General features: G+C 46.1%; 2 protein-coding genes across 2 annotated transcripts in view; both read right to left on the reverse strand.

Moving 5' to 3' along the window:
- Positions 1 to 3: 3 nt before the first annotated feature.
- On the reverse strand, positions 4 to 7,830 carry NCF1 (neutrophil cytosolic factor 1; the record flags this gene model as incomplete). The annotated part of the gene is made up of 11 exons (XM_009082100.1): positions 7,759 to 7,830; positions 7,228 to 7,308; positions 6,814 to 6,889; positions 5,467 to 5,632; positions 5,274 to 5,329; positions 4,849 to 4,971; positions 4,235 to 4,342; positions 3,348 to 3,465; positions 2,646 to 2,753; positions 947 to 1,089; positions 4 to 50 (listed from the first exon to the last, which is right to left on the reverse strand). Coding segments are annotated over exons 1-11 (1,098 nt in total), but the record flags the coding sequence as incomplete, so codon positions are not given.
- A 4,726-nt stretch (positions 7,831 to 12,556) lies between these two features.
- LOC103809274 (general transcription factor II-I-like) overlaps positions 12,557 to 24,484 on the reverse strand; it is a gene marked incomplete at its 5' end in the record, with an annotated part of 37,671 nt that continues 25,743 nt past the window's right edge. Inside the window, 10 exons of the mRNA XM_009082101.1 lie at positions 12,557 to 12,847; positions 14,233 to 14,307; positions 16,468 to 16,506; positions 17,827 to 17,892; positions 19,223 to 19,251; positions 20,268 to 20,451; positions 21,483 to 21,566; positions 22,426 to 22,536; positions 23,092 to 23,144; positions 24,032 to 24,215. Coding sequence (XP_009080349.1) covers positions 14,249 to 14,307; positions 16,468 to 16,506; positions 17,827 to 17,892; positions 19,223 to 19,251; positions 20,268 to 20,451; positions 21,483 to 21,566; positions 22,426 to 22,536; positions 23,092 to 23,144; positions 24,032 to 24,215 — 809 coding nt within the window. The remainder of the gene's footprint in view (positions 12,848 to 14,232; positions 14,308 to 16,467; positions 16,507 to 17,826; positions 17,893 to 19,222; positions 19,252 to 20,267; positions 20,452 to 21,482; positions 21,567 to 22,425; positions 22,537 to 23,091; positions 23,145 to 24,031; positions 24,216 to 24,484) is intronic.

The raw sequence follows: 24,484 nt of genomic DNA on the forward strand, positions 1-24,484 counted from the left end.
AACAGCAGGTTGAGCCTTGGGCTTGTTCTCTTCTGGCTCATTTTTCTCAACTGTGATAAAAGCAGATGTAAAGATGGGTCAGAGCTCTTCAACACCCAACACCCTCATGAACATACAACAATTTCCTACATAATGCCACCAAAGTTCCTGCCTCTTCTTCTGTCACTGCTGCATGTAATGGACTTCATGTAGGACAGGGTGGTGGAAAGATCCCACCGGTGCCCAGCTGGGAACTCTGCTCAGGGGAAGCCCAGCTTTAGGTCTGCACAAGGAGCTGCTCTCCCCTGGGAAGGTCATGGGTCCTGCACAGGGACTGCCAGATTTAAAGTGTCCACCTCAATGGCAGCCTCCTTCATGGAGAGGGTTTTTTTACAAGGGCCTGGAGTGCCAGGACAGGGAGGAATGACTTCACACTGATGGAGGGCAGGGTTAGACCAGATATTAGGAAAAATTCTTCCCTGTGAGGGTGCTGAGACACTGGCCCATGGAAGATATGGCTGCTCCATCACTAGGATGGCCTTGGAGCAACCTGGGCTAGTGGAAGATGTCCCTGCCCATGGCAGAGGGTAGAATGAGATGGGCTTTAAGGTCTCTTCCAACTCAAATCATTCTAGGATTCTTCATGCAACACTTCCCTCTGGGGGCTCTGCTGACAGCTAATATACATGGCAATGTAATGGTAAGAGCAGCATGGGGAGGTTAGGTGGGCAGAGGAAAGCACAGGTCCCAAATGTGGGCTAACCTCCCTCCAGGATCATATTCCACTCTCTCTGACCTATGGCCAGGTGTAAGAAATCTCACAGAAAGAAACACCTCCCTGCACATAGTTTCCCCATAGGAAAAGGGTAGACAGGCATGATGTGACCTCCCTGTGGGGTCCTGCTCCAGCTGCCAGCACTGGGGGTACAGGCCATGCCTACGGTTTTCCAGTCCTGTTGAGACTTACTGATGACATTGGCCTTGTTCAGGGAATTCCCCTGCATATTCCGCTGTCTCTGGATGTACTTCTTGCTGTTCCTCCTGTAGGTCTCCTGGCTGATCTGCTTCCGGCCCTGCTTGTGGATGCTCTTTGCGTTTCTGATGGTGGATCTGCAGGGAGTGAGAAAAACAACTCAGTTTCATGCTGGCAGCTCTTACACCTCATGCTGTCCCCGCCACACTTCCTCCTCTGTAATACCCAAACCCCAGCTTCTGCTTTTGGGTTTTGCCCAACGGATGCCAACCCTCGAGGGCAGCCACCAGTGGGACATGAGGTGCCACATGTTGGGAGGCAGCTAGATGGTGCTTTGGAAGCAAATGCTTTAGGGTGAACCATGAGCACAAGTCTGGGAAGTAATGATGGGGATGGTGAGGAAGATTGGGCATAAGGCTGGAAAGATGAGATGAGCCTGAGGTTTATCCAAGAAAGCCCTGGAAGTGATCTATAGCTCATTGAAGAATAGACATACAGCACCTATCCCGGCTGAGGTCCCTGGTGTGTGCTTTGGCATGACTCCCTGACACCCAAGGATCAGATGCAGGGGAATGGAGTGTGGGGCATGTGTCAGTGTGCACGTGGATGTGCAGTGTTGAGCCCACAGTAGAGAAACTACTGAGAGAAGTGAAAGGCTGAGAAGCATGAGGCTGCTGCAAGGGAATCCCCAGCATAGGGGGCTGTCCCCACACAGGCAGACAGAGTGCAACGCTTTGTCTTCACTATCAGGGCAGGAGTGAGGTGGCTCCTGATGTCCATCCCATGGCCTTGTCCTCCTGTTCTGCTCAAGGCAATGTGCCTGTCTGCCTTTAGCCCCTTTCTGGTCTGAGCATGCACCCTATGTCACAGCAAAGCTCTTGCCCACAACAGCAGGTTACCACCTTCACAACAGGGCTTGGCCTGGCTGACAGTGCTGCAAGGGCAGCAGTCACCATGGGGTACGAGCCACTGTCCTTGGAACAGGCCACCTCACCTCCCCAAGGGTATAGGCAAGCACCACTGCACTCAGATAGGTGTATATGGGCCATTTAACACCATCTCACACACAGTCTGTGCTCCAGCAGAACTGGATTTGGAGAGATTTTATAGCAGGGGTGATATGTTCTCTTGCAGGGAAGGAAAGGCGGTGGCAAGCTCTGCTCTTCCTGGCCATTCTCTTTGTATGGAAATGAGTGAGTTATTATTGCTTTTTAATCAAAATAAAATCCCTTCCATTAACTCAAATCGTTCCATCAGATTAGGCCATTTGACAGCTTTGTTTAGTCAAATCTCTCCTTGCCTCTCAAGGATTCAGTGCATGCACATAGGAAATAAGAAAAAGGCCAGTTTGAAAATTAAATGAGATTAGCCCAGAAAAGAAACTTTGCAGAAGGACAGGGAGAAATGCAACTGGCTGGATGACCTGTTGGAGGATCATGCTTTCCCCATAGGAAAAAGGTAGACAGGGGAAAGCAGGAACATCAGCAAGGCTGAGTGAGGTGCTTGTGAGAGCTGGGGAGCACAGAGCTAGTTTTGTTGCAGCCTTCGTCCTTCTTCGCCTTGCTCATATATCCCCAGGCAGTTCCTCATTGACAAGGTGAGCAGGGGACACCACAATCCACTGTCTGGTTTAATTTAACTCCCTCAAGGAAGAGCTTTATTCCCTCTCCCCTTCGCCCAGGGCTTCTCCTACCTTCGTGGAGGAGCACGCCAGTTCCTCAGCTCACTCTTTGCAGAAGTGTTCACTTCCCCGGTTTTCTGCAGGTACATGGAGGGGTAATAACCCGTGGTTTTATCCTTCCTGCAGTGCCACACAAAGCAACATCACTTACAGTCATGGCTCTGCAACCACTTCCTCAGTCCAGGAGAGAGACTTGAATAATCCTTGCGGGTGGTCACAGAATCCCAGACTGGTCTGGGTTGGAAGGGACATTAAAGATCATCTCATTCCGCTCCCTGCCACTAGACCAGGTTGCTCCAAGCCTCATCCAACCTGGCCTCAAACACTTTGAATTTAGGATATTCCATGATTCATGGTTCATGCCTGTCTCCACCCTGGTGCTCAGTTATCTCTCATGTTCCTTGCAGCTGGGATGAAAGTTGAGGTTTTGCAAATCACAATGTGCCCAAACAATTAGAGGCAAAATAACAGATACATTTTTTTTCCAGCTGCCTCCTTCTTGGATATTTCTGAACCCCCCAGCAGATGAATCTCCAGCTGCAATGTTTAACATTCAGGAAAGCACAGACTCTGAGAAGCAGCCCTGCAAAAGGAAGTGCTGGGCAATGGCACCAAACAGCCCTTGGCTTCCATGGTCCTGATATGGAGAACCACAGGTGCATCCCTTCCCTCTGCCTGAATCTCCCTCATCTGACCTTTCTCGGCATCTCTCACCTGATGACCCACCAGCCATCAAGGAGCTTGTGGATGACTTCGATGGTATCACCCTCCTTCAAGGTTAGCTCATCCTCTTCCACAGCTGTGTAGCTTTTCTGGACCACATATGGTTCACCTGCACATGAAACAGGGATGGTGAGTTGTGTGCTGCCATCCCAGGAATGGAGCTCAGCTTCCTCAGCCACTGAAGAGAGGAGGCACCAGAGCATCTACCCTACATTTTAGGCAAGACCCACGGTACTTCAGGTTTGGATTGACTTCCCCCAGCCTTGTCAGTGTCCGTGGCTCATCCCAGCCCCTCCAGCATCTCTCCAGGAGAAGGCTGTTGGGTGCAAACAGTGGAATCTCTGCTGGAGAGTGTGCTCAGAATTTGGGTGATGAAATGAGGCAGAAGGAAGTGTAGTGCTAATAGAGCCTGTTGCACTGTTGTGAAGCCCATGAACCTGAAGCCTGGCGAGCAGTCAGCACGAGTCTGAAGAATCCTCCCTCTGCCCCACGGGATGTGGCCCCACTGGGGGTGATGTGGGGGCTGATAAGGACAGCACAGAGGCCAAGCTCTCGGAAAGCCTGTGCCTGATTCAGGTGCTGCACTGTGCTCCTCTGATAACTCAGCACCTCAGCATTCACCCAGCTCAGCGCAGCCACTGCGTGAAGATGTACATCTGAGATCAGTCAAAACATGTGTCTGAGTTGCTGGTCATGGGAAGCTCCCAAGATTGACACTGAGGCACCACACCATGAGATTTATCCCTCCTGACAGTTTCCACAGCAGCAGGTCCCTGTCAAGTGGTCCTGCTCAGTGTGAATTGCCCAGCCTTGCAGTGAGCCATTCCAGTGGGGAGCTGCAGCAGGCTCTGCTCTGGTGCACACCCCCAACATTTTACCTGCATAGTTGGGCTCCTGCTCTTCAGACTCATCAGGACCATCCATCGGCTCCAGATAGGCAGCAGGCACCCAGCCCCGTTTATTCTTCAACTGGCAAAACCACCAGCCTGCAAGGAAAGCAGCCATAGGCAAGAGCAGAGGGTATTGTGGGGCCACTGGCACCAGGTCTGTCCCAGCCAGGGCAGGTGCAGGCAACCATGTGTCCTGGACTGAAGGGACAGTGCTGGGCTGGTCTCGGTTGACATGGGGCAACCAGGGAGCTTGGCCGGTTCATCCTGTACCTGCTGGGCAGGAAACCTCACAGGCTAAGTCATGTCAGAACACTGCAGTTTTCCAGAATTGCCCCTCACCCTCCATGGCCAAACCCAACTGTCCTGTGGCTCCATCTGAATGTGAAATTTGTCCCAGCAGGCTGAGAAATGCTGAGAGGATTGGGACTACTGGTTGCATTTGCTCAGAACCTCTCCTCTCCATCAGGAGAGCCTGACACACCCTTCAGCCCATACACTGCCATAACTAAGTCACAAGATGTAAGGACAATCCTGATCCCTGATGAAGCAGTGGCAGGGAGGGCACTGGCCCCTGGAGGCTCTCTGCAGGCATGGAAACATACCATTCTCACTCTTCTCCACAACATCCACCATGTCCCCAGCTTTTAGTGCCATCTCGGATGTGGAGCTCTTCTCATAGTCGGCGATGGCTCGGTAAGTTTGCAGGACGATGGGGCCTGTGATGTCTGCATGGGAGAAGTGAGAGATGTTCTCTCTCCCAGCCCCCAGCACAGAAACACCGTTTCAGGCAGGCCAAAAGCAGCCCCAGGACAGCCCAAAACACCCTCCCAAGCCTCTTCGGGTCCCAAACCAGCTGGATCTCAGAACAGGGACTCATTCCCCCTGAGGCTTTGGCTTTCTCTCAGCAGCAGCTCTGGCACAGGGACTGTGCATTTGGTGAGGGTGTCTGCCGTGTGATCACAGCCCCTCTCCCTGCTGGGCTTGGCTGCTGCCAAGGCAGCCACTTCACTTCTCTGAGACCTCTTACCAGTGAGGCTTTTCTTGGAATCCTTCGGCAGGAGGAAGACCTCAGGCTTCTTGGTCCTAGATGGGTCAGAGCAAAGGCAGCTTAATGCCAACCACCCGTCTGCACCAGCAGTGGTGCCCTTCCTGTGGGCTACTGCCAGCACGCAGGGCCAGGGGCACAGGATTTTCCCCAAATGGCAGGCAGCTGAACTCACTGGCTCTCTGTGACAGGGTTCATGTCATCGTGACGGACCTTGAAGAAGCTGACCACATGCAGGCACCGGGAGATCTTGTGGGGCAGGCTGACCAGGGTGTAACAGTATTCAGCCAGTGTGCTCTGCCTGTTCTGGGTTGAGCGCTGCCCATCAAACCACTTTGGGGCTGGGAGAGAGGAGGAGAAAGGGCTCAGGAAAAGCAGTCAGAGAGCCTTGTTTTTAGTACTTCACCAATCAGGCTGCTCTGAATCATTCCTTTTGCCCTGCGAACCGGCGGGTCTGGCCCCAGGATGCTGTGTCTGTACGGTGCCCCTAAGGTGGAGCTTTGTGGGAGCACAGCTTGTGCAAGTCCAGAAAAGTCTCCCTTTGACCTCAGCTTCAGGATAACTCCCACAGGTATGTTCAGACTAAGCCCAGCTGCAAGGCCACAAGCACAGCAGCTGTGCCGGGGCACCAGGAGGGGCTAAAGCCTGTGCCCAGAGGAGATAATCCCATCTCCCACTCCACTGGCCATGGTGCCATGACCCCAAAGCTCCAAAACACTGCTGGCAGCCCTAACCCCAGAAGTGTTGAGCTCCATGTCAGGGGGTGCCTGTGTGCACACCCACACCCCACCAGCAGTATGGCAGCTGCCTGGTCCCTGGTGCTCTCAGTTCTCAGAAGGGAACAAGCACTCTGAACAGCCCCAGCATGTTGGGGCAGCACATGGGAAGGGACCAGGCATGGCACTGTTAGTCCAAACACAAGGGGCTCCCTCAGATATGGCACACACACTGCTGCGAAGTGCATGCTTATTCCTCCTTGAGAGACATCAACCACAACCTGCAGCTCTTTCTCAGGCTCCTTCCGGCCTCCTTTAAAGCAGGAAGTTAAATAAAAAGGGGAAGTTTGCTGTCCTGCACTTTGCTTGCAGACAAAGCATCAGCCCTTTGGATCAGGAGTTCATTCCCTGTCATTGAAGACATTGCATTGCTGCCTCTCACAAAGCCTCTGTGTTGCCACAAGGACATTTAACGAACCCCAGTGATGGTGTCACCAGAGGGCTCAGCTCAGCCTCCTGAAGCCAGGCCCTTTGCACCAGCCAGGGCTCACAGCTGATGCTGTGGGACATGTCTCTAGGGTGCCTAACCTTTGGAGAGGAAGGATGGGGTCTGTGAGGCTGCTGAGTACGTGGGAGGAACTGCCGCAACTGCTCCGACCTTTCCGGAGTTTTGGTTTCGAGCCCAGTGGGCAGGATCAGAGATCACACCACACACCTGGCCAGGAAGGAGCTGCCAGAGCTTGACCCACTGGGGAATTTCCCAACCACCTGCAATTTCTCTTTCACCTCTCAGCACTGGTGCTTACCTGGCAAGTGTGGGATGATCCGGCTCTCTACGTTGATGTCCCCGGCTTCAATGGGGAACATCTCCTTCAGTGCTTTCTGCAGAGCAGAGCCAGGCACAGCGGTGAGGATGGCACTGGGGGATCCCCCCTGTGGCACCTACCCCCTGCCCACAGCTTGCCTCCTTCCCTGCTTGCCTTGCTGCCACTAGCATGTGCTGGCTAAACCTCACACCTTGGCACTGGGAGAAACCTGCCTAGGGACACAGAGCTCCCACCTTCAAGGAGTGAAAGAAACTGAAGGACGGGGACCTGAAAGCCTCTTTTGAGTCAGGTTTACTTTGGAGCAATTTCAGCTGGAATCCACCCTTCTCTTTTCCCCACCCTGAGCCCTGGTGCACTGGACTGGGGGCTGGTGCATGTCCTGGGAGGACTCACGTGGAACTCGTATATCTCGGTAAACCGGCGGTAGACAACCTTTTCAGAGAGGTCATTCCACTTCACCAGGAACATGTAGACCTGAGGGGCAAAGCAGAGAATGCAGCTGTGGGCAAGTGGGACCCCACAACCCACTGCACCCAGGGAGCCCCATGGATGTTCCAGTTTCAGATAAAAAGTTTATTTTCTTTCCACCACCCCAATGTAGTAGCTCTGCCCTGCCAGCGAGCAAGCTGGGCACTAGGGAAGCTGTCAGGAATGGACAGAGGACACAAACATGCAGATGGGTGGGAATCAAAACATGTGAAGGAACCAATGGCTTGAAACGGAGGTGCCTAAAATCTTGTGTGTTCAGGACATTTTAGTCTGCGGCTGCCTCCAGCTCATGCTACCAGCCATGACCTTCTCCCCCCTCCGCCCCCCAAAGGATGCTCTTAGGCCCTTGATCACATTTATCTAAGGAAGCTGGCCAGGCTTTTTACCCCAGCCAGTCCTCACTCCTCACTTGCCAGAAGGTCACTCTATACTCACATAGTGCTGGCTGGGGAAAAACCTTTTCTCGTAGCCCAGCAGTTCGATGTGCCGGATGAAGACATCCCCCATGGCTGCTCCTGGCCGCAGCGTCCTGCTCCGGACCCTGCTCCTGCCTCCTCAGGTGTCCTCCCTCCCTTCCCCTCTGCTCTGCTCTGGCACAGCTCTGCTTCGCTGTCACAGCCCTGAGGAAGCGGAACTGCCGCTGCAATCACACCCGCTGTGGTTCCTATTGAGTCTGTGTTTCTTGCAGGGAGTTCCCAGCCCAGCCCCTTCAGTGGCTGCAGGGCTGAGAAGGAAACAGGCCTGGAGGCTTCGGGGATACTCTGGAGGCACCTCTGGAATCAGAGGACAGTGAAGGGCGAGGGCCAGGCTGGCTGCTTGATATATGAGACCCCTCTGACTGCTAATGCTGTCCCTTGACGGCACAGGGTACTGCAGCACAGGATCAAGGACAGACAGGTGCCTTGGCAATGGCAGCCAAAGGAGCCTTTATCCTCTCCAGCAGAGCTGGAACGGATGAATGAAGCACATAATGCACTCCCTGAGCCTGGGGATGGCAGCACTGTCCTCGGGATGGCTGGGAAGGGCAGGTAGGGAAGCTGGAGCACAGCACAGGCAGGACGGGGCAGCCACAGGCTCTGTGTGCAAGAGCTCCTGCCCTTGCATCACTGCTTTCCTTTGGTCACCAGCAGCTTCCCCAAAATCTGCCACCAAAAGCCTCTCTTGAACAGCCACCGAGGACCTGTGCCAGTCCCAGCCCTGCTCACCACCTTACCCAGAGCTGTATAGGAGGGGACCCCAGGCATAGGGAAGCCCTAGGAGAGCAGAAGGGTCCCTTGCTAAGCCCCACTGAAATGCCAAGCACACCATCTGCATTCTCCTCCTCTATCCCCAGCCCTGAGCAGAAATGCCACACAGCTCACAGGCAAAGGTGCACCCAGGAGCACTTTTGTCCCCACCAAGGGCACCCTCGGCTGCAATGGGTGGCACTCCTCTGACAGAGGTAGGACCCACTCTCCACAGGATGCTCAAAGGAGCACAGCTCCAGCCAGCCACGAGCCCTCATCCCCACCCGACTCCCTGTGTTCCACCCTCCCTGGGAGCCCGTGCCCAGGTGCAGTTGGTGTCCCCAACAGGCCAGCATGTCACCACGAGCTGGGCACCAGAGCAAACCCAGCCCTGTGCTCAGCCAGAAGCAGAGGGCAGTGAGGCAGCACTCCCATCCCCTGATCACAGCAGGCAGCAGTCCCAACCCACGGCAGAGCTGAAGGGGGCTCTCCCCACTGACCAGCAGAAGCAAACCCTTGCACAGGGTCGGCCCGATGCCCTTGTTGGCTGTGAAGACAAAAGCTTGTTCTGGCTGCATTAGAAGCATCAAATACTAACTGTACCTTTCCCCTGGGTGTGGTGCTTTGCAGCTGTGGAGTTCAGAAACATGGTCATTTACATTTGGTTTCTTACTGTTTTAACATGGGGATTTCCCTGTATGCAAGGCAAAATTATACAACCACTGATATTAAAACGACCCCTCCAGGGCTGTTTGGATTCTGCTGTTAGCCACCAGAGAGCTGCTAACACCACAGACTGTCATGAAAGCTGATTTCATAATTACAATTGTTTGTACTAAATTTAAAAGTGCATTACAGGCAGTATATTACTGGAAACCTCTTAATTCATGTGTTTCTTCCCGTTTTCCCCATTGCTCATCTTGTGGTGTAAGAAATGAAACAGTTGTAGACCCTGCTGCTAGTGATGGGTTAGGTCACAGGGAGACCACAACCTGTAATTCAGTGCAATACACTGCCCAGTACTCTGCTCGCTGTCCTACAGTTAATAGGTGTTAAGCAGCATAATTTTAGAAGAAGATTCTTAGAAGAGGAATGACCCATCTGATGACCAAGCTGTGGTTATGGAGTTCATGAGCTGATTCATGTTCTGGGAAACAAGGCTGGCATCTGAATGCATGACCTGGTTTTGAAAGAGATGGAGATCTATGGCCTCCAGACTGAGCTGGCAACAGTGCTCTCAGCAGGGCCCCACTGCTTTGAAGTGGGAACAGCACCCGCAGGACTTCAGGGTATGGATTTCAATCCAGGTTGTTGGAGTGCTGAAGGTTTAGAGCTTCTTACACAAATGGACTATCCTCTTCACTGCACTGCTCCACCCAAAACTAGTACCAAAGCTGCAGGAATTAAGAGCTGATAAAAGGAATGCCACCCTAATCTTTGTACAAAATGCAATCTTTGATTTTTGGTAGTTTAAATTTCAGGTTAATTCAAACCAGAGCCAAGGGAGGCCTTGCTTATGCCTCTGATGGCAGAGAGCTGTTACACAACCACAGAAATAACAGCCTGCCCTCTTCCTTGGCAGTGGGTCTCTGACAGAACAGATATGAAAAGAAACAAAGGAAAAAAGGCTCGAGTATTGTAAGTGGCAAACTTCAAATCCCAAGGGAAAAACACTGGTCAGCAGCTGCACCACAGAGGTGCTAGACAGCACTCTAGTGGCTACGCTGTGAGAAAAGCCAGGGTGCCATACCTGAGGAGCATCCAGTTCCACCATGGACATGCTGCATCCTACACTACTTGGACCCAAAGTTCCTGTTTAAGAAAAAGGAGCCAGCCCACTGCACTGGACAGGCTTTTGAAGTTCAGTAGAACATGAGGAATAAATACTTCTCTGCTTCTTTGTCACCACAAACCTTCCCTGCTGGAACAAAAACTAGTCAGAGCTCCGTTAAGTTGTAATTTTATTTATTTACTTATTAGTACAGCCAAGACTTTTGAGGGCATTATCGCTCAACATCCAAACAGTGACACACCTCACGTATTATGAGTTTGAAAATGACTGAGATTTTCATACCTGGTCAATATCTTAAAAGTCTGCTACCTGTTAGGAATATATATAAATATTTTATTAATACAAAATCGGTATTTGGAAAGCATAAATATTGGTGCAATTGTTTTGTCAGTCTGATTTCTCTGTACTGGATATAACCCGAAGTGTCTCAGCGTCGAGTGCCAATGCACCCGTCAGCATTACTGCCCACAGAGCTCCAGGCACCACACCCCACCACCCGAGCTCCCAGTCCTTCCTGTAAAACCACTGCATCCACTTTCACTTAATCTTTTTCAGCTCCAGCACACAAAGCTGCCGGAGGGCCACTCTGCTGTTACACACTTGACAAGGCAATAGCCTAGAATTATTTATTTTCCATCACTGTGATGCTTCACCCTCATTTTGAGTGTACTATTGACTCCCCCCGCAACAGACAGGCAGCTGTGCAGAAAGTGCCTCCTAAAGAGGGCTGGGAGCGAAGAAGGGATGGAACATCCTTCTGCCTTTTCAGAAGGGGAAGTCAAACCTGCTGAAACCCTGGGAAAGCTGCACGGGCTCGTTTCCGCGTTCTGAACACGTCTAGCAGCAAGTGTGAAACTGCCATGCCCCTGATCCTCACCTATGGCCAGAGGGTCACTAACTGAGCACACCTGTCCAGGTGATCAGCAGGCAAATATGTCAGTGACCACACTGTGGCTAACAGGTGAGCTGCAGCAACAGGCTGGTCCCTCCAGCCGGGAGGAGCTGTCTGCTGAGGCAGGAAGGCAGCACAGCACTGCACACCACCAGCTCCTGCCTGAAGGTAGGACTGGGATGAGCACTTTCAAAATACTGAAGGTAAATCTGTCCAGAGCAATTGTGAAAGCACAAGCACATGTCCTACAGCTCTCCCTTGCCTCTGGAATGACCAAGCATGAGCTGCTCTGAATTCATGTGCTGAATTTCGGGTTACTCCCAGGGAACAGGCACTGCACTCAATCGAATGTAAGGCTTCAAAATTTTCCTTGGAGATACAACCACCTCAGCCATCTGGGGCTGGATTTCTGTCTCAAAGGCATGACTGAATCTTACTTCTTTGCTGGAAGGAGTAACTATGCTGCAGCCTGCCCTGCCTGCCTACAGACTTACTGCTAGGACTCGGTTTGTTCTAAAACATAAATATCTACTGCATGGACAGTCAGGAAACCCACCAGAAAGGTCTTTGTTTGTCAGGGAATAAGGTTTACCATTTGTGTGTAATGAAGTCATCTCAAATTCATGCCAGTAAAAGAGAAACCTTTACAATAATCTGCATTTTTAGAGATTATCATATAGACAGAACTTTACATCTCTTATGATTTGTGAAACTCAAAAAAACCCCATGTACATGAGTCTCTTACATGATATGAGGTGTACCCAGGACTACAGGGGACTTAACTTTCGATGCAGTAGGACTTAGAGCAGTTTGCAGTACACATTTCTGTAACTAGTTCTAGATGGACAGAAGGACATTCCCCTAGGCCTTCAGCAGAAAAGCTTTCACACAGGTCCATGTGAGTTTTGCCTATGGTAGGACTGCACAGCCAAACCCATCCTATATAAACTATGTGATACTCTGATAGAACATGCACTTACTACTTTTAAGTTAATGGGACAAACTGTAACAGGTTCAATTTAAACTTGTTCCTAATCCACGCACTGAAATACTGACCATTTCACAATCCATCTCATTAATGCATACTAACCATCGAGTAAACCAGTGTATCTTTTATTTATGAAAAACATATGAACTGTGAGAGCTATAATAGGAAAAATTAGTTCAAATATACAGATACTATTGCCCAATTAGCCATTAAAGGAGTAATAACTGAAAAATAGTGATTTTTTTTCTTCCGAAGTAAAACCAACAAACTGAACTCTTTGCAGGAACTGTTCTTCATTACAAAGGCTGAGGTACATTCAGGTATGGTGAAATTCACTTTGTTGGGAAATGTCAACAGCTTTGGCTAAGTCCCTGTTGATTTAAACTTGTCATCTTCCAGCATTGCTGCATCAAATTTAGTCCTTATAATATATACCAAAGTAAAACCAGCCATTCCAAATCTACAGTCATTCTTTGCTTTAAGTCAATTCACAGAACTGCTGAAAAAGTAGGTATTTCTATCTAAAAGTACAAAAGGGTTTGTACAGAAGGTACTTCTCTTATACAGTTATATTACACAGCCCCAGACTGGCCTGGCAGGCTCTTCTCAGAACTGGATGCTTCTGACTGGGTAAAAGATTACAAAAGTGGGTTAGTTTCATTGCTGCCTTGTTGCAGTATCTTATCACAACTACAAGCCGTTCGTGTTGCCTTTTCCGGTTCTCTAGGCCAAGATTCAGCCAGCATGCAGGAGCTGAATATGGCTCTCAATAAATAGGAGACTAAATGTGTGCCTGAGTGGTCTCTGTCAGAATTTAGAGCAAATAATTACTTTAGCATAAATTCAGTGGATGGCCCAGAGCATCCAAAAACCTGAACCACTGCAGCATCAAATGGTGCAGCTATTGTTCAGACACTGCTGTGACCTTTAATGGACAACTGAGATTTATTTTTTTTTATACCTCACTGGCTGAAGTGCTTCCCACGACAAATCAAAAGCTTTTCTTTAGTGTATTTTCTCCTGCCACGTTCAGTTTTATGACTAATACCCCAAAGCAGACTTCCCTGATTGAATAAAGCCATGACTGCTGTGCCTGTAACACATGAGCCGCAGACAGTTGGGCGCTGGTGCATCAGTTGCTGCCACTTTCTGCCACATCATTTCATCGTCCTGGTGCTGCCAGCAGCCTGGGCTGTGTTTGTGGAACGGTGCCAGAAGTGAAACCCACAGGCTCCCCCAGCCACTGCTTCATCTGACTTTATACCAATCCAATCAAACTGCTGAAGTAACAAAACACTGCCCAATGAGGATAACATCTGATTTGGAGTATTATCAAAAAACTGAAACGAGAAGCAGTATCATTTTCTCTGAATGAAGCACAGAGACTCAAACCCATGTGTATCGACATTTTAGATTCTGTGATGTAACAGCATCACTATTACTGCAATCAAAATGTCGTTTTTTGGAAAAAGTGAAGTTGAAAATAACCGGAGAGAGAGATTTGAACATTGCAAATTAAACTAAGCTTTTCATAAAAGTTATTGAAAAAGAAAGAAAACTTCAAAAAGGAAGTTGGTTTGTCATCACAGCTAATAGCTTTACCCACTGTCCCAAGCTCAGACAATACTGCAGGGACAGTGAAGAGCTTTCCTGCTCATTTACCATTTGGAAACATATAGGTCTTACCAAGAACTATAAAGCTGTATCACACAGCCATGCCAGAGCTCTTCATAAACACTATGTAATTACCATCACACGCGTTTAGTTTTAGGCCATGCTTTCCTAGGACTGAGTGACTACCTCACAAATCTGAACACAGTATGCTTTACAGTGTATTTGTGTAAGGAAGTGAAAACATCCTACAGTTTATAGGTGAGAACTGAGACAGATAAAACAATTGACATGTCGTGGACTGGCACTTTCAGGATTGTGCCTTAGCCCTCTTCTCCCCACCTAAAACCCCCCAAATACCTTGACAGGTACCAGCTTCAACAAACACTAAATTATTTACCCAGTATTGATGAGGTCTACCACGTTGGGTCTGGTTCTTGCTTTATTTGAGAATTTTCTTCTGTTTCTGTAGTATCTGTTGAAAAAGCAGCAGGGAATGAAAGAAAGAGGAACTACCCTACCAATTTTTTATTGTTGTACTTAGTAAGTAAAATTTATGAAAACATGAAAAGCATTATCCTTTTAAACTATTGATGATAAATAAAAATGTGTTCAGAGCAATCTGATTCAGTGGAAATGCAATGTAAAGCAGTCTGGGGGCTCAGAGAACTTCAGATTTTAAAATAAAAATCTGCATTAGTAGGGCTGCTTCTGTCTCAACTAGATAAAGACTTCTGCATTATTCTATTTCAATCTGTGCAAAACAAACCCTGACCCTAACTAGCTAATTTTCTTCTTCAAAGCACAGTATCACACAGAAAGGCATTATGATGTGTTTGAAAAGAAAACAAACCTATCTTGTTGGCTAATGCATTCATCATCTTTTGATAAAATTTTTTATTTCAGGAACTCTTGGAGGTAAATCAAAGGAATCTTATGCCTGTATAGCACAGTCTATATGACCTGAAGCCTGATTCTATTCTTTTTACAAACAGAGAATATGATGTTGGAAAGAAATTGGTTCTTCCCTGAAGTTGTTTGGAAGGTTCGGGGCGAGTGTAATTCATCATTACAAAGCCTAGCTGTTTCACCACATGATCATTTTATACCTTCCAGCCTAGTTCTGAAGTCATTTTGGAATCTTTAACAATCATATGCCTTTTCTCAAAAACATTTCTCTAGTTAGGGGGTCTGAATCCAGTTTTGGATGAAAAATTCAAAACCACACTTCCATATCATTCCCAAACCATTCTTTGAAGGCCACAGCTAGATTTCCCCACATGATGGTATGCAGGAACAACTGTCTTTCTCCATCTTCAGTGACCCCAGTGACTTCTGATGTTTCAGCTTTCATTAACTGTTAGCTCAGCTCTGCGGTGACTAACGCTTGCTTTCTGGCCTGTCTTTGCTGCAACAGGGTTGATCCATACTCCCAGAAAGAACAATCAAAACTCCTCAGAGAGAACCTGTAACTGAGCTTGTAACACTTGTTCTGGTTGAGCATGTTGACTTGGCTCAGAGTTCAGTGACACTGACGGGGAAACTGAAGCAATGGAGACTGGGAAGGGTACAGAGGGACAGGGGTGTTGAGATTTGCTGCTTTCTCTTTTGGGGGAACTTAAGCAGGATTAGGGAATGACCTGAAGTTAAGAGTCTTAAGATGACAAGTGCTGGTGCACAGCAGCCTCCATTCCAGGGCTGTTGGCTATGCTGCCATCAAGCTGGACAAGCCCCTCTCTGAGAGGAAGGAAGCTCCCTGGCAAACCACCACAGCACCTTGGATCCCCTGTGCCGCCCAGGGCTGTGCTGGCAGACTGGGATATGGCAGAGGCAGCATTTCCACGTGCAGAGCACACAGCAGCATCCCAACTCTCATGTCAATTCAGAATTCCTAGTGCACCGAGATCACATACAAAAGCACAGGGTGGGGAATACAAAATCTACAGCCTCCTTGCTTTCAGATGTATCAACGTATTAGGAAACATTTCTTCAGCCTGTCCAGCCCTGGCACCGTGGAGTCACATCCCTGGAGGGATTTAAAAGCCATGCAGATGTGGCACTTGGGGGCACGGTTTAGTGGTGGCCTTGGCAGTGCTGGGTAAAAGGTTGAACTCAATGTTTTTAGAAGGCTTTTCCAGCCTAAGTGATTCTATGACTATCTGAAAAAGGTACAACTCAACTATATTCTTGGACCACAGGAAAGTTTGATGTTTCTCAGAGCTTAAGTTCTAGAAAAACAACAATACTCCACTTCCTCAGCATATCCAAGGCCAGTGTGGCATTTAGAGTTCCTGGAGGTGGCAATCACTCACTTGCATCAATTGTGGCAAGTACTGCACCGAGTAACTAGATGCATCGCTAAGGACATGAGTGATCACTCAGAGCCTATCTAGTCACGACTCACCAACCATGAACAATAATTCATAAACCCCCTTTTAAATCTACTTGAATAATAACTTCTGCTGCAGATTATTTTTCAAATGATGCATCATGATATTAATACAGCTGAAAAATTTCCTGTGAACCAATAAAAGTTGTTATTTTGGTTTTGATTGACCTGACTTTAAAAAAGATGCATCCTTGTTCAATATTACTTAAAAATATTTGCTGATAATAACTGAAGACAAACACTTACCTCGTACAGATACTTCTATCTGGCTTGGTTCAGCTGGGTCTTAAATGAAAAAAATACAGTCAAATAAATATGAATATAGTTTCAACAAGACGAATCAGATTAAGGAAATTAAGTTTTCCCTGTAAAAAACTTTAATGATCAAACACATATATCTTTGTCTGAGATAAATTTGAGTAACTTTCTATAGTCTGCAGCAACATATAAAAAACCCCCAAACATTTATTACATTAAATTACCTAATACTTTCTCTTCCAAGAATGGTTCACTGTGCAGACATATCAAGTCTGAGCACTTGCACAGAACATACCAAGTTTGGAATAGCTTTACTCAAACAGCTTAAACACAGAACTGTGTTTGGCAGAAGAGTCATCACTTCTGATAAGCATTGCCTCGGATGGCGAGTATGGATACTTTGGGGGAGAGTGGGAAGGTGCAGAATAGAGGACAAGAAGTATGTTTTAATTCCATACTGAGTTTTCTAGCAACTCTGGATAAATTATAGATGGACAGGAAAGACACTTAACCTTTTTAATACTGCAGCTGAGTTCAGGACAGACAGGCTACAGAAAGCTCACAGATCATCATCAGTTGCTTTGCTCCCTCCCATCACCTCCATATGTAAATAGAAGAGCCAGTTGTTTCCTTTATAGTAATTCTCATCATACAAGTGTCCCTTACTCTTAGTATATTTATCAAATGTTTTCTCTTAGTTTACCAGTTTCTTCGAGTAACAGTTTATTCAGTCAATGGCAAAAGCTTTTCCCACACTACACCAACTCAGGATACACATTTTTAAAAGGTCTGTGAACACTGAGAAGCTATATTGGGCCAAAAGGAAGCTGCTCAGCCACAAAGCTAGGCTGTCCCTTCAGACTATGATAGTGATGCCTGCAGTCCCAGACACAGTCTAGCAGGGGATACAGAGCTCTGCAGTAGTTAGAAATTCCATCCAGACCCCATTCCAGGTTCCTATATGTTACACAGGCAAATTTCACTTGGCTGAACAACCATCTACTGCAGACATGCACATGTGTGAGTTAAGCAGACATCAATAAATGGGTACTGAATTGGTTTTATATATTACCCATATTAATCCTTCTTTTCAGCTCACTCATCATCTGCAAAAATCAATCAAGGAACATGCCAGTGGCACAGCTGGAAGAAACCAATGGCTCTTTCCATTCAATTATTACTATTTAACTGCTATAAAAGTCACCGTCGCACACCGTCTGTCATGGTGGAATGGCTTATCACGAGCAGCACATACCCAGGATGTGACTACTAATGTCATCTGCCAGTAAGATGGAGAACTCCATACCCCACCCCTCCTGCAAGGACACACATCACATTCTGGATCACCTGGTAGTACTGGGGCTGCTGCTGGAGCTGCTAGTGGTGCTTCCGCTTCCGCTTTTTCCATCAGATCTAAGATTAGACATGACCACTGTTGAACTTCACAATGAAAACCATCCCCTCATAACACACGGGCCACCTTTCAATCTGCAAATCCTGGAACTTGTCACACAAACATGTAGCTAACACTTGTGACTGAGCTGCTGTTGGATATTTTCTCTTACAGAAAAAACATTCCCCATCTTGCCTGCAAGCACCAAAATTTCCTTTTAAGTTCCCACATTTTCTTCAGATGAAGAATAAAGCATCATACCTATAAGCAGTAGGCTTAGAGACTTCCAATTATTCACCTTGGTATCCATCAGCATCAGATCATTTTGATCAGAATTAGCAGAAATGGATAAAGCCCATACCCCATGTAGTCAATGACCAATCTGCTTCCCCAGTTCCAGCACGTGCTGACAATTATGCTGAACAGACAACAGATCAATAGATTCGTCTCTAATTCCCTGGAAATGCTATTACACACTTATCTGCCTGGAAGGCTTCCTCTTGCAAAGGGACCTCTTTCCTACTTAAGAAGGCATGCCTAGGACAGCAGGTCAGTGGGAGTTACTGGCTACAAGGTCTTCCTGAGAACACCTCAAACACACAGTGTATAGACCTCAGCTTGTTAGCTGGAATGTGCTGGATGCACACACACAAATGGTGGGTTGCTAAGGCTCAGGCTGGGATAGGGCAAATCAATGCCAGTAGCTTATCTGGCCTCAGAATGTCTGATTTGACATTGGCTCAGAAAGAACATGACACAACAGACACTGTAATGACAGGGTTTTGTGATTTGTTTTTTCTCTTAAATAAGATCTAATAATCAGGTCACAATTATTTCAGGCAGCTGAAAATACTGTCACTTTCCCTCCCACCCCCAAACAATTCCATTACAGGGCCAAATTGGCCATGGCAATTCAGCTAACTACAGTCTGCCTCTCTGAACAGTCAGTTCCAGCAGACTGCAGAGTTTTCACTGGAACAGGGTTGTGCTGATACTGTAAAGTTCTTGTTTATTAACTCTTACTGTGATAGATCCAAACCTACAATGTAGGCACTCTCATGTAAGCCTGTTCATCAGTCTGGGTCCTAAATCTCTTTGGAACTCTGCAGCTGAAAAATACATAATCAGTGTCTTGCATTTTCATCTCAAAGTTAATGCTAATCTTATGCTGCTTAAATGTAAATTTACCCCCCTGTTCTCAAGTTAACTGTACATTCATGTTCAGTCAGGAAATCTTAGTAAGACACAGACCTGAACCACTGTGGAGCCTCTGCCACTAAGCTGCAATGTAGGAAATGAATCTTGATAGGTTACAAAAATATATTTGTCATCAGTGTCTCAAATACTTACGATTGTTAATCACAAGTCCTGGAAATGGTCTGAAAAGAAAATAAAAAAATCATTGATTCTAAAACACGCTGCGTGGGGTCTTCTCCCAAGGCAAACTCCCCGTATCTTCTGTAACAGAGGTCATGAACAGAAAGTCAAATAAGGCAGAAGGAACTGTCATAGAAGCTCTTGGGCACTGTGTTTGTTCACTAGTGTTTTGAAAAGTAACATATGCTGGAAGAGCTAAACCCTTCCCTGAGTCACCTCTGCTCCAGAGCTCCCTTCAGCAACACGCCTCAAAGTCCTTTTGGTTAGAACACAGCATGATTAAGGACTGAGAATTCAGACCCCTTAGTAAAACATATTTAAGAGATTTCTCTCGCCAAAGATAAACTGAAGCTTCAAGACTCCTATGAAGCCATCTGTGATTTCATATATTACAGAAAAATTTTTATTTTCGGGTCATCCAAAGTTTCATTATCCTGCTTCAAGCACATAAATTGATTTTGCATATATGTGTGTGTGTATGTCTATGGAAATACACACATAAAATGGAATGCCACAATATTTAGTTGGACGACATTGTATTTTTAAATATTGTAGATAAACTAATTTTGTAGGGTAAAAATTATCAAAGAGTTTACCTAAACTCAGGATTCTTAACACAACTGAAATATTTAAAAATACCCATAGCAGTATTACTACAAACATACTATTGACTGTTAAGAGCCAACAAGCTCTGGACTTGTCTCAAAACTTGATCTTATGAATGGGAGAGACACACAGAACTACAGGACTTTGCTACAAACATGACCCAGTTTCAACTCGGAGAACAGCCTGGGGTAATACGCAGAGTTAATGACACGCCCTTTGTCACACTAAATTGGATGTGTCCTTCACACATGCTAGGAACACCTGGCTTCAGGTGACCTGGTACACTGTTACCCGAAGGAGCCAAGACCTCACACTATTTCAAGATGCATTGCAACTTCTGCTCTCTCACCCCTCAGTTTATTCCAGACGCAGCGTTGTGCTCACAACTGCCTAACCAATGCCAACTACATACCGAATGACAGTGAACTTGATAAACTCTGCTGATTCCAAAATCTTCCTCATGGAGCTGATTTCCAGGTAACTGGGGGCTTTAAATGCCACGCCGGGAGGCATTCCATCCACCACCACACAGCCAGGGTTGACAGTGATTTTTCTGTATGGAACTTTCATGGGAAAATTCAAACCAATGGCTTCACCTAGGTGACAGAGATCATGTCTATTTTCAAGCCTACAGTATTTATGATTACACTGATGAAAAAGTACCCAGATGATTAAGAAACAAAACCTAAACCCAAGCTTTCTATCAGATCTGAAACAATGAAAATTCACATGACGATGGAACTGTTGCAGTGTTGACAGAAATAGTGGGTTTAGATGACACTTATGAACATTACTACAGGAACATTAATCACAACTCCAACCCTGACAGCTCACCATGCAAAGAACACAGATTCTGTTTTTACTAAAGAGGTATATAACAGGATATCAAAGGAAAAAGCTACATGAAGAAAACAAAATGTTTCATACAATGCCATGAAAAGCAGTTCAACACAGCACAAGCTAAGGAATTTCAGATAAAGAAACTCAGGTCATTACTGCTGTACAATGCAAAATAAAAACACAAAGAAAACTATACACAGTAAAAACGTTAAGTTGTGTTTTTAAAATTACTCTAGTCCTAAGTATTTAGAGGTCAGGATTACAAAGCCCTGAGAAGAACTGTGGATTGCCAGCAAAATAAGTATTTCATCCTTGTTTACACAGAAAGAAACAGGAAAAGGGAGGGGGAATCACGGAGCAATCTAGACATTTAGGATTTTCTTGCTTAAAACACTGAACTACCTACATCATATATAAAAGGTTCTTTTTGTAGCCACAGAATCATAGAATTGAAGGGTTGGAATGGATCTAGTTCGAACCCCCTGCCCTGGGCAGGGACAACTCCCCACTAGATCATGTTGCTCAAGGCTCATCCAGCCTGGCCTTGAACACTGCCAGGCCTGGGGCAGCCACCACGTCCCTGGGCAACCTGGGACAGTGTCTCACCACCCTTAGAGTAAAAAGCTTTTTTCTAATATAGTCAAAGCATAAGATTAATATACAATTCTCAAATTTGTTCATTTTAATGACCACATATATCATTCACTGTGATGATTCAGTAACTTTAGTATGAACAACATAAATTGCACCCACACGTACATAAAAATGGAGAGTAAGAAGCAATTACCGAATTTCCGGCTAAAAAGATCGTTTACTTGCTCTCTCAGTTGTCTGGCCTTCTCTACTTTTGACAGTCGCTCACTTTCATCATCTGAAAGAAATTGTTAGAACAGCATGAGAAACACATTTTTCCCCCTTGAAGCTTGTTTATCACTGCATGTTTACTCAAAGCAGGTACACCTGAGTGCTTCAAAGCAAGTGCTGTCTTTGAGCCTTATTTTAGCAGTAAGAGAGAATTGTACAAATACACAAAAACAGATGGTTGTTATGAAACCACAGAATCCCAGACTGGTTTGGTTTGGAAGGGACTTCAAAGCTCATCCAGTCCCACCCCCTGCTACGGTCAGGGACACCTTCCACTAGACCAGGTTGCTACAAGCCCTGTTCAACCTGGCCTGGAACACTTCCAGGGAGCAATCTAGGTTGATGACCTAGGAGATGATTTTGCAAACTTAATCTAAACCCACAAAGGTAAAGTGGGAAATGGTAAAAGCAAAGTGACCATTCAATAGATGGCCACAGCATCCAACACTGCACATGATTGCTAACCAACTCCAGTGAATGCAGTACATGCCTGAGGAAGCAGTAAACAGTGCTAAGACGAAGCAGTTCGGCCAGAATGGTTATTTCATTTGGTCAAGTACTGACCTCTTGAAGTTGCCAAGAATTGCAAATCAATATTTAATTTATTGCATGAGACAAACATGCATGTTTCTTAACTAGGGATTGGACAAAGAATATTCTAGAGATGTCAATGAAGAGATATTCATGAGTGTTAGAAAATACTTAACATCTCAGCAAGAACAGAATGCTAAATTATGCTCTTTGTTGACTGCACTTGTATTTCAGCAAACCAGCTTGACTGGAGGAAAAAACTTCATCAAACGAAACAAATGTAATGAAGAATATAAGCACAAGTAGCATGACATGAAACCAATCAGTATACATACCAGGTATAGTTACTTGAATGATGTTAAGGTCTTCAACACCTGCAGCTGTGTTCACCACTGTGTTTGCTGTGGCACTTGCTGTATTGGCTATATTAGATGAATTATTTTTTCCTAAGAGAATTAATTCAAAAAACATTTGTAGAGGGCTACAAATCTTCAATCTGTTACATGAAGAAAATACTGCAAAACAACAGATACTGTCAAGGTTTTCAAAGAGGACACAGTTCTAGTTTCAAAATGGGAGCATTTATTCGAGGACCTACCTATATGACACGATTTTCTACTGGCTATATGCACTCCTGTCTCTGGAGCACTTGCCATTTAGATGACCTACATCTTAGGAGCAAATAATTTGTCTCTAGACCTGAATGACTCCTGTGAATCATACATTACTGGCTACATTTTGAGAAAAGGTAGTAAAGAATATATTTAGAGGCATGATTATTGTGACTGACTGAAAAAAATGATTACTTCCTTGCTAGGGCTATATTTAAACTGTAACTGGTAAGTGCTTTTCCCATCTTAAAAACAAACAAGCAAGCAATCAAACCAAGCAAGCACAATGTAGAATGAATCCTTCAGCAATTTGTTAACACCATGCAGATCTCATAATTTAATCCTTGAAATAAACTGTTATCTAGAACAATAAATAGTTGCAAAACTCACTTTGGGGGCTTCTAGTAGAGCTTTCTTTAACAGCTGCCTCAAACATCTCAGGCCTGCAAACAGATTGAACATTTCATGCACAATAATAAAATTACATCATCATTACAGTAAATGCAATTTTCTAGTATTATTTTATTAGAGACAGGAACTAAGTGATATCCCCTCAGCTAAAGAAGTCATTTCTCAGTCAAAGAAGTTGAAGAATGCAATGACTGAGAGGCTCCCTAACTTCACAGAATGGTTTGGGTTGGAAGAGACCTTAACGACCATCTCATTCCACCCCCTGCCCTGGGCAGGGACACCTTCCACCAGCCCAGGCTGCTCCAAGCCCCATCCAACCTGGCCTGGAACACTCCCAGGGATGGAGCAGCCACAGCTTCTCTGGGCAACCTGTGCCAGTGTCTCACCACCCTCACAGGGAAAATTTCTTCCCAAGATCCAATCTAACCCTGCCCTATCAGTTTAAAGCCATTACTCCCTGACCTATCACTACATGCCCTAGAGGCCCAAAGAATGCCCCTTGTAACTTCTCTTTCCACTGTTTCTACACTGGCACATGGGTATCTACACCTGTTCTAGACAAGGAAATAAACATTCTTACAACCCTCAATATATGCATCTCAACTTCTCAACAGCCAGCAAGCTTCATGAGTAACCCAGAAGTGCTCCATGATGTAGGACCTAAACCAGTGATGATAACTGAAATGGACAAAAAAATCTGGACTTGCTCTTCCTCTCAAAATAGGCTTTAAGAGTCTTTATGAACAAAGAGATTACTCTATCTTACACCAGCTCTGTAAGAGCTTTCTGACCATCTTACTAAAAATATTACAGTGTGTATTCTACAGAGTAATTTAGCAACTCTGCAACACCATTTCATGTTTTGGTCCACATTTCAATTCTCATAGAACAGATTATCAAAGACATATGGGAGTCTTACTTTTTAATAATGAATTTTATCTTAGATTTGTTTCTCAGGATCTTCTCTAGTCTTGGAATTCCAAAAGTTGACGGTCGGCGGAATGGCACCCCCACAGGTAGTCCTTCCACATAAAAGACCTCTGGGAAGGATTCAAACAGTGCAAATGGCACCTTCACCGGTTCAGTGAGTCCCAGTGCTTCCCCTGAAAGGCAACAGAGCAAACAAGCTACCAGATAGGTAACAGGACAGAACGGTTGCCACATACATACTGTATTAGGTGGAACCAGCAGGCTTTACATTTTTTGGTGACAGCTACGAGCAGGCAGAAAAACTAACAGTCTCACACATAACTTCTTCTGCTGCAGTAAATCTCAGCATAATTTGAAGAAAATTAGTAATTTGCAGCCAGCTCATGCCACTGGCTTGGTCTGTACACAAGACTATCGCATTTGTACCCTACTATGTTACAGG

This window comes from Acanthisitta chloris, unplaced genomic scaffold (genome assembly GCF_000695815.1).
Source record: "Acanthisitta chloris isolate BGI_N310 unplaced genomic scaffold, ASM69581v1 scaffold18879, whole genome shotgun sequence".
NCBI lineage: Eukaryota > Metazoa > Chordata > Aves > Passeriformes > Acanthisittidae > Acanthisitta > Acanthisitta chloris.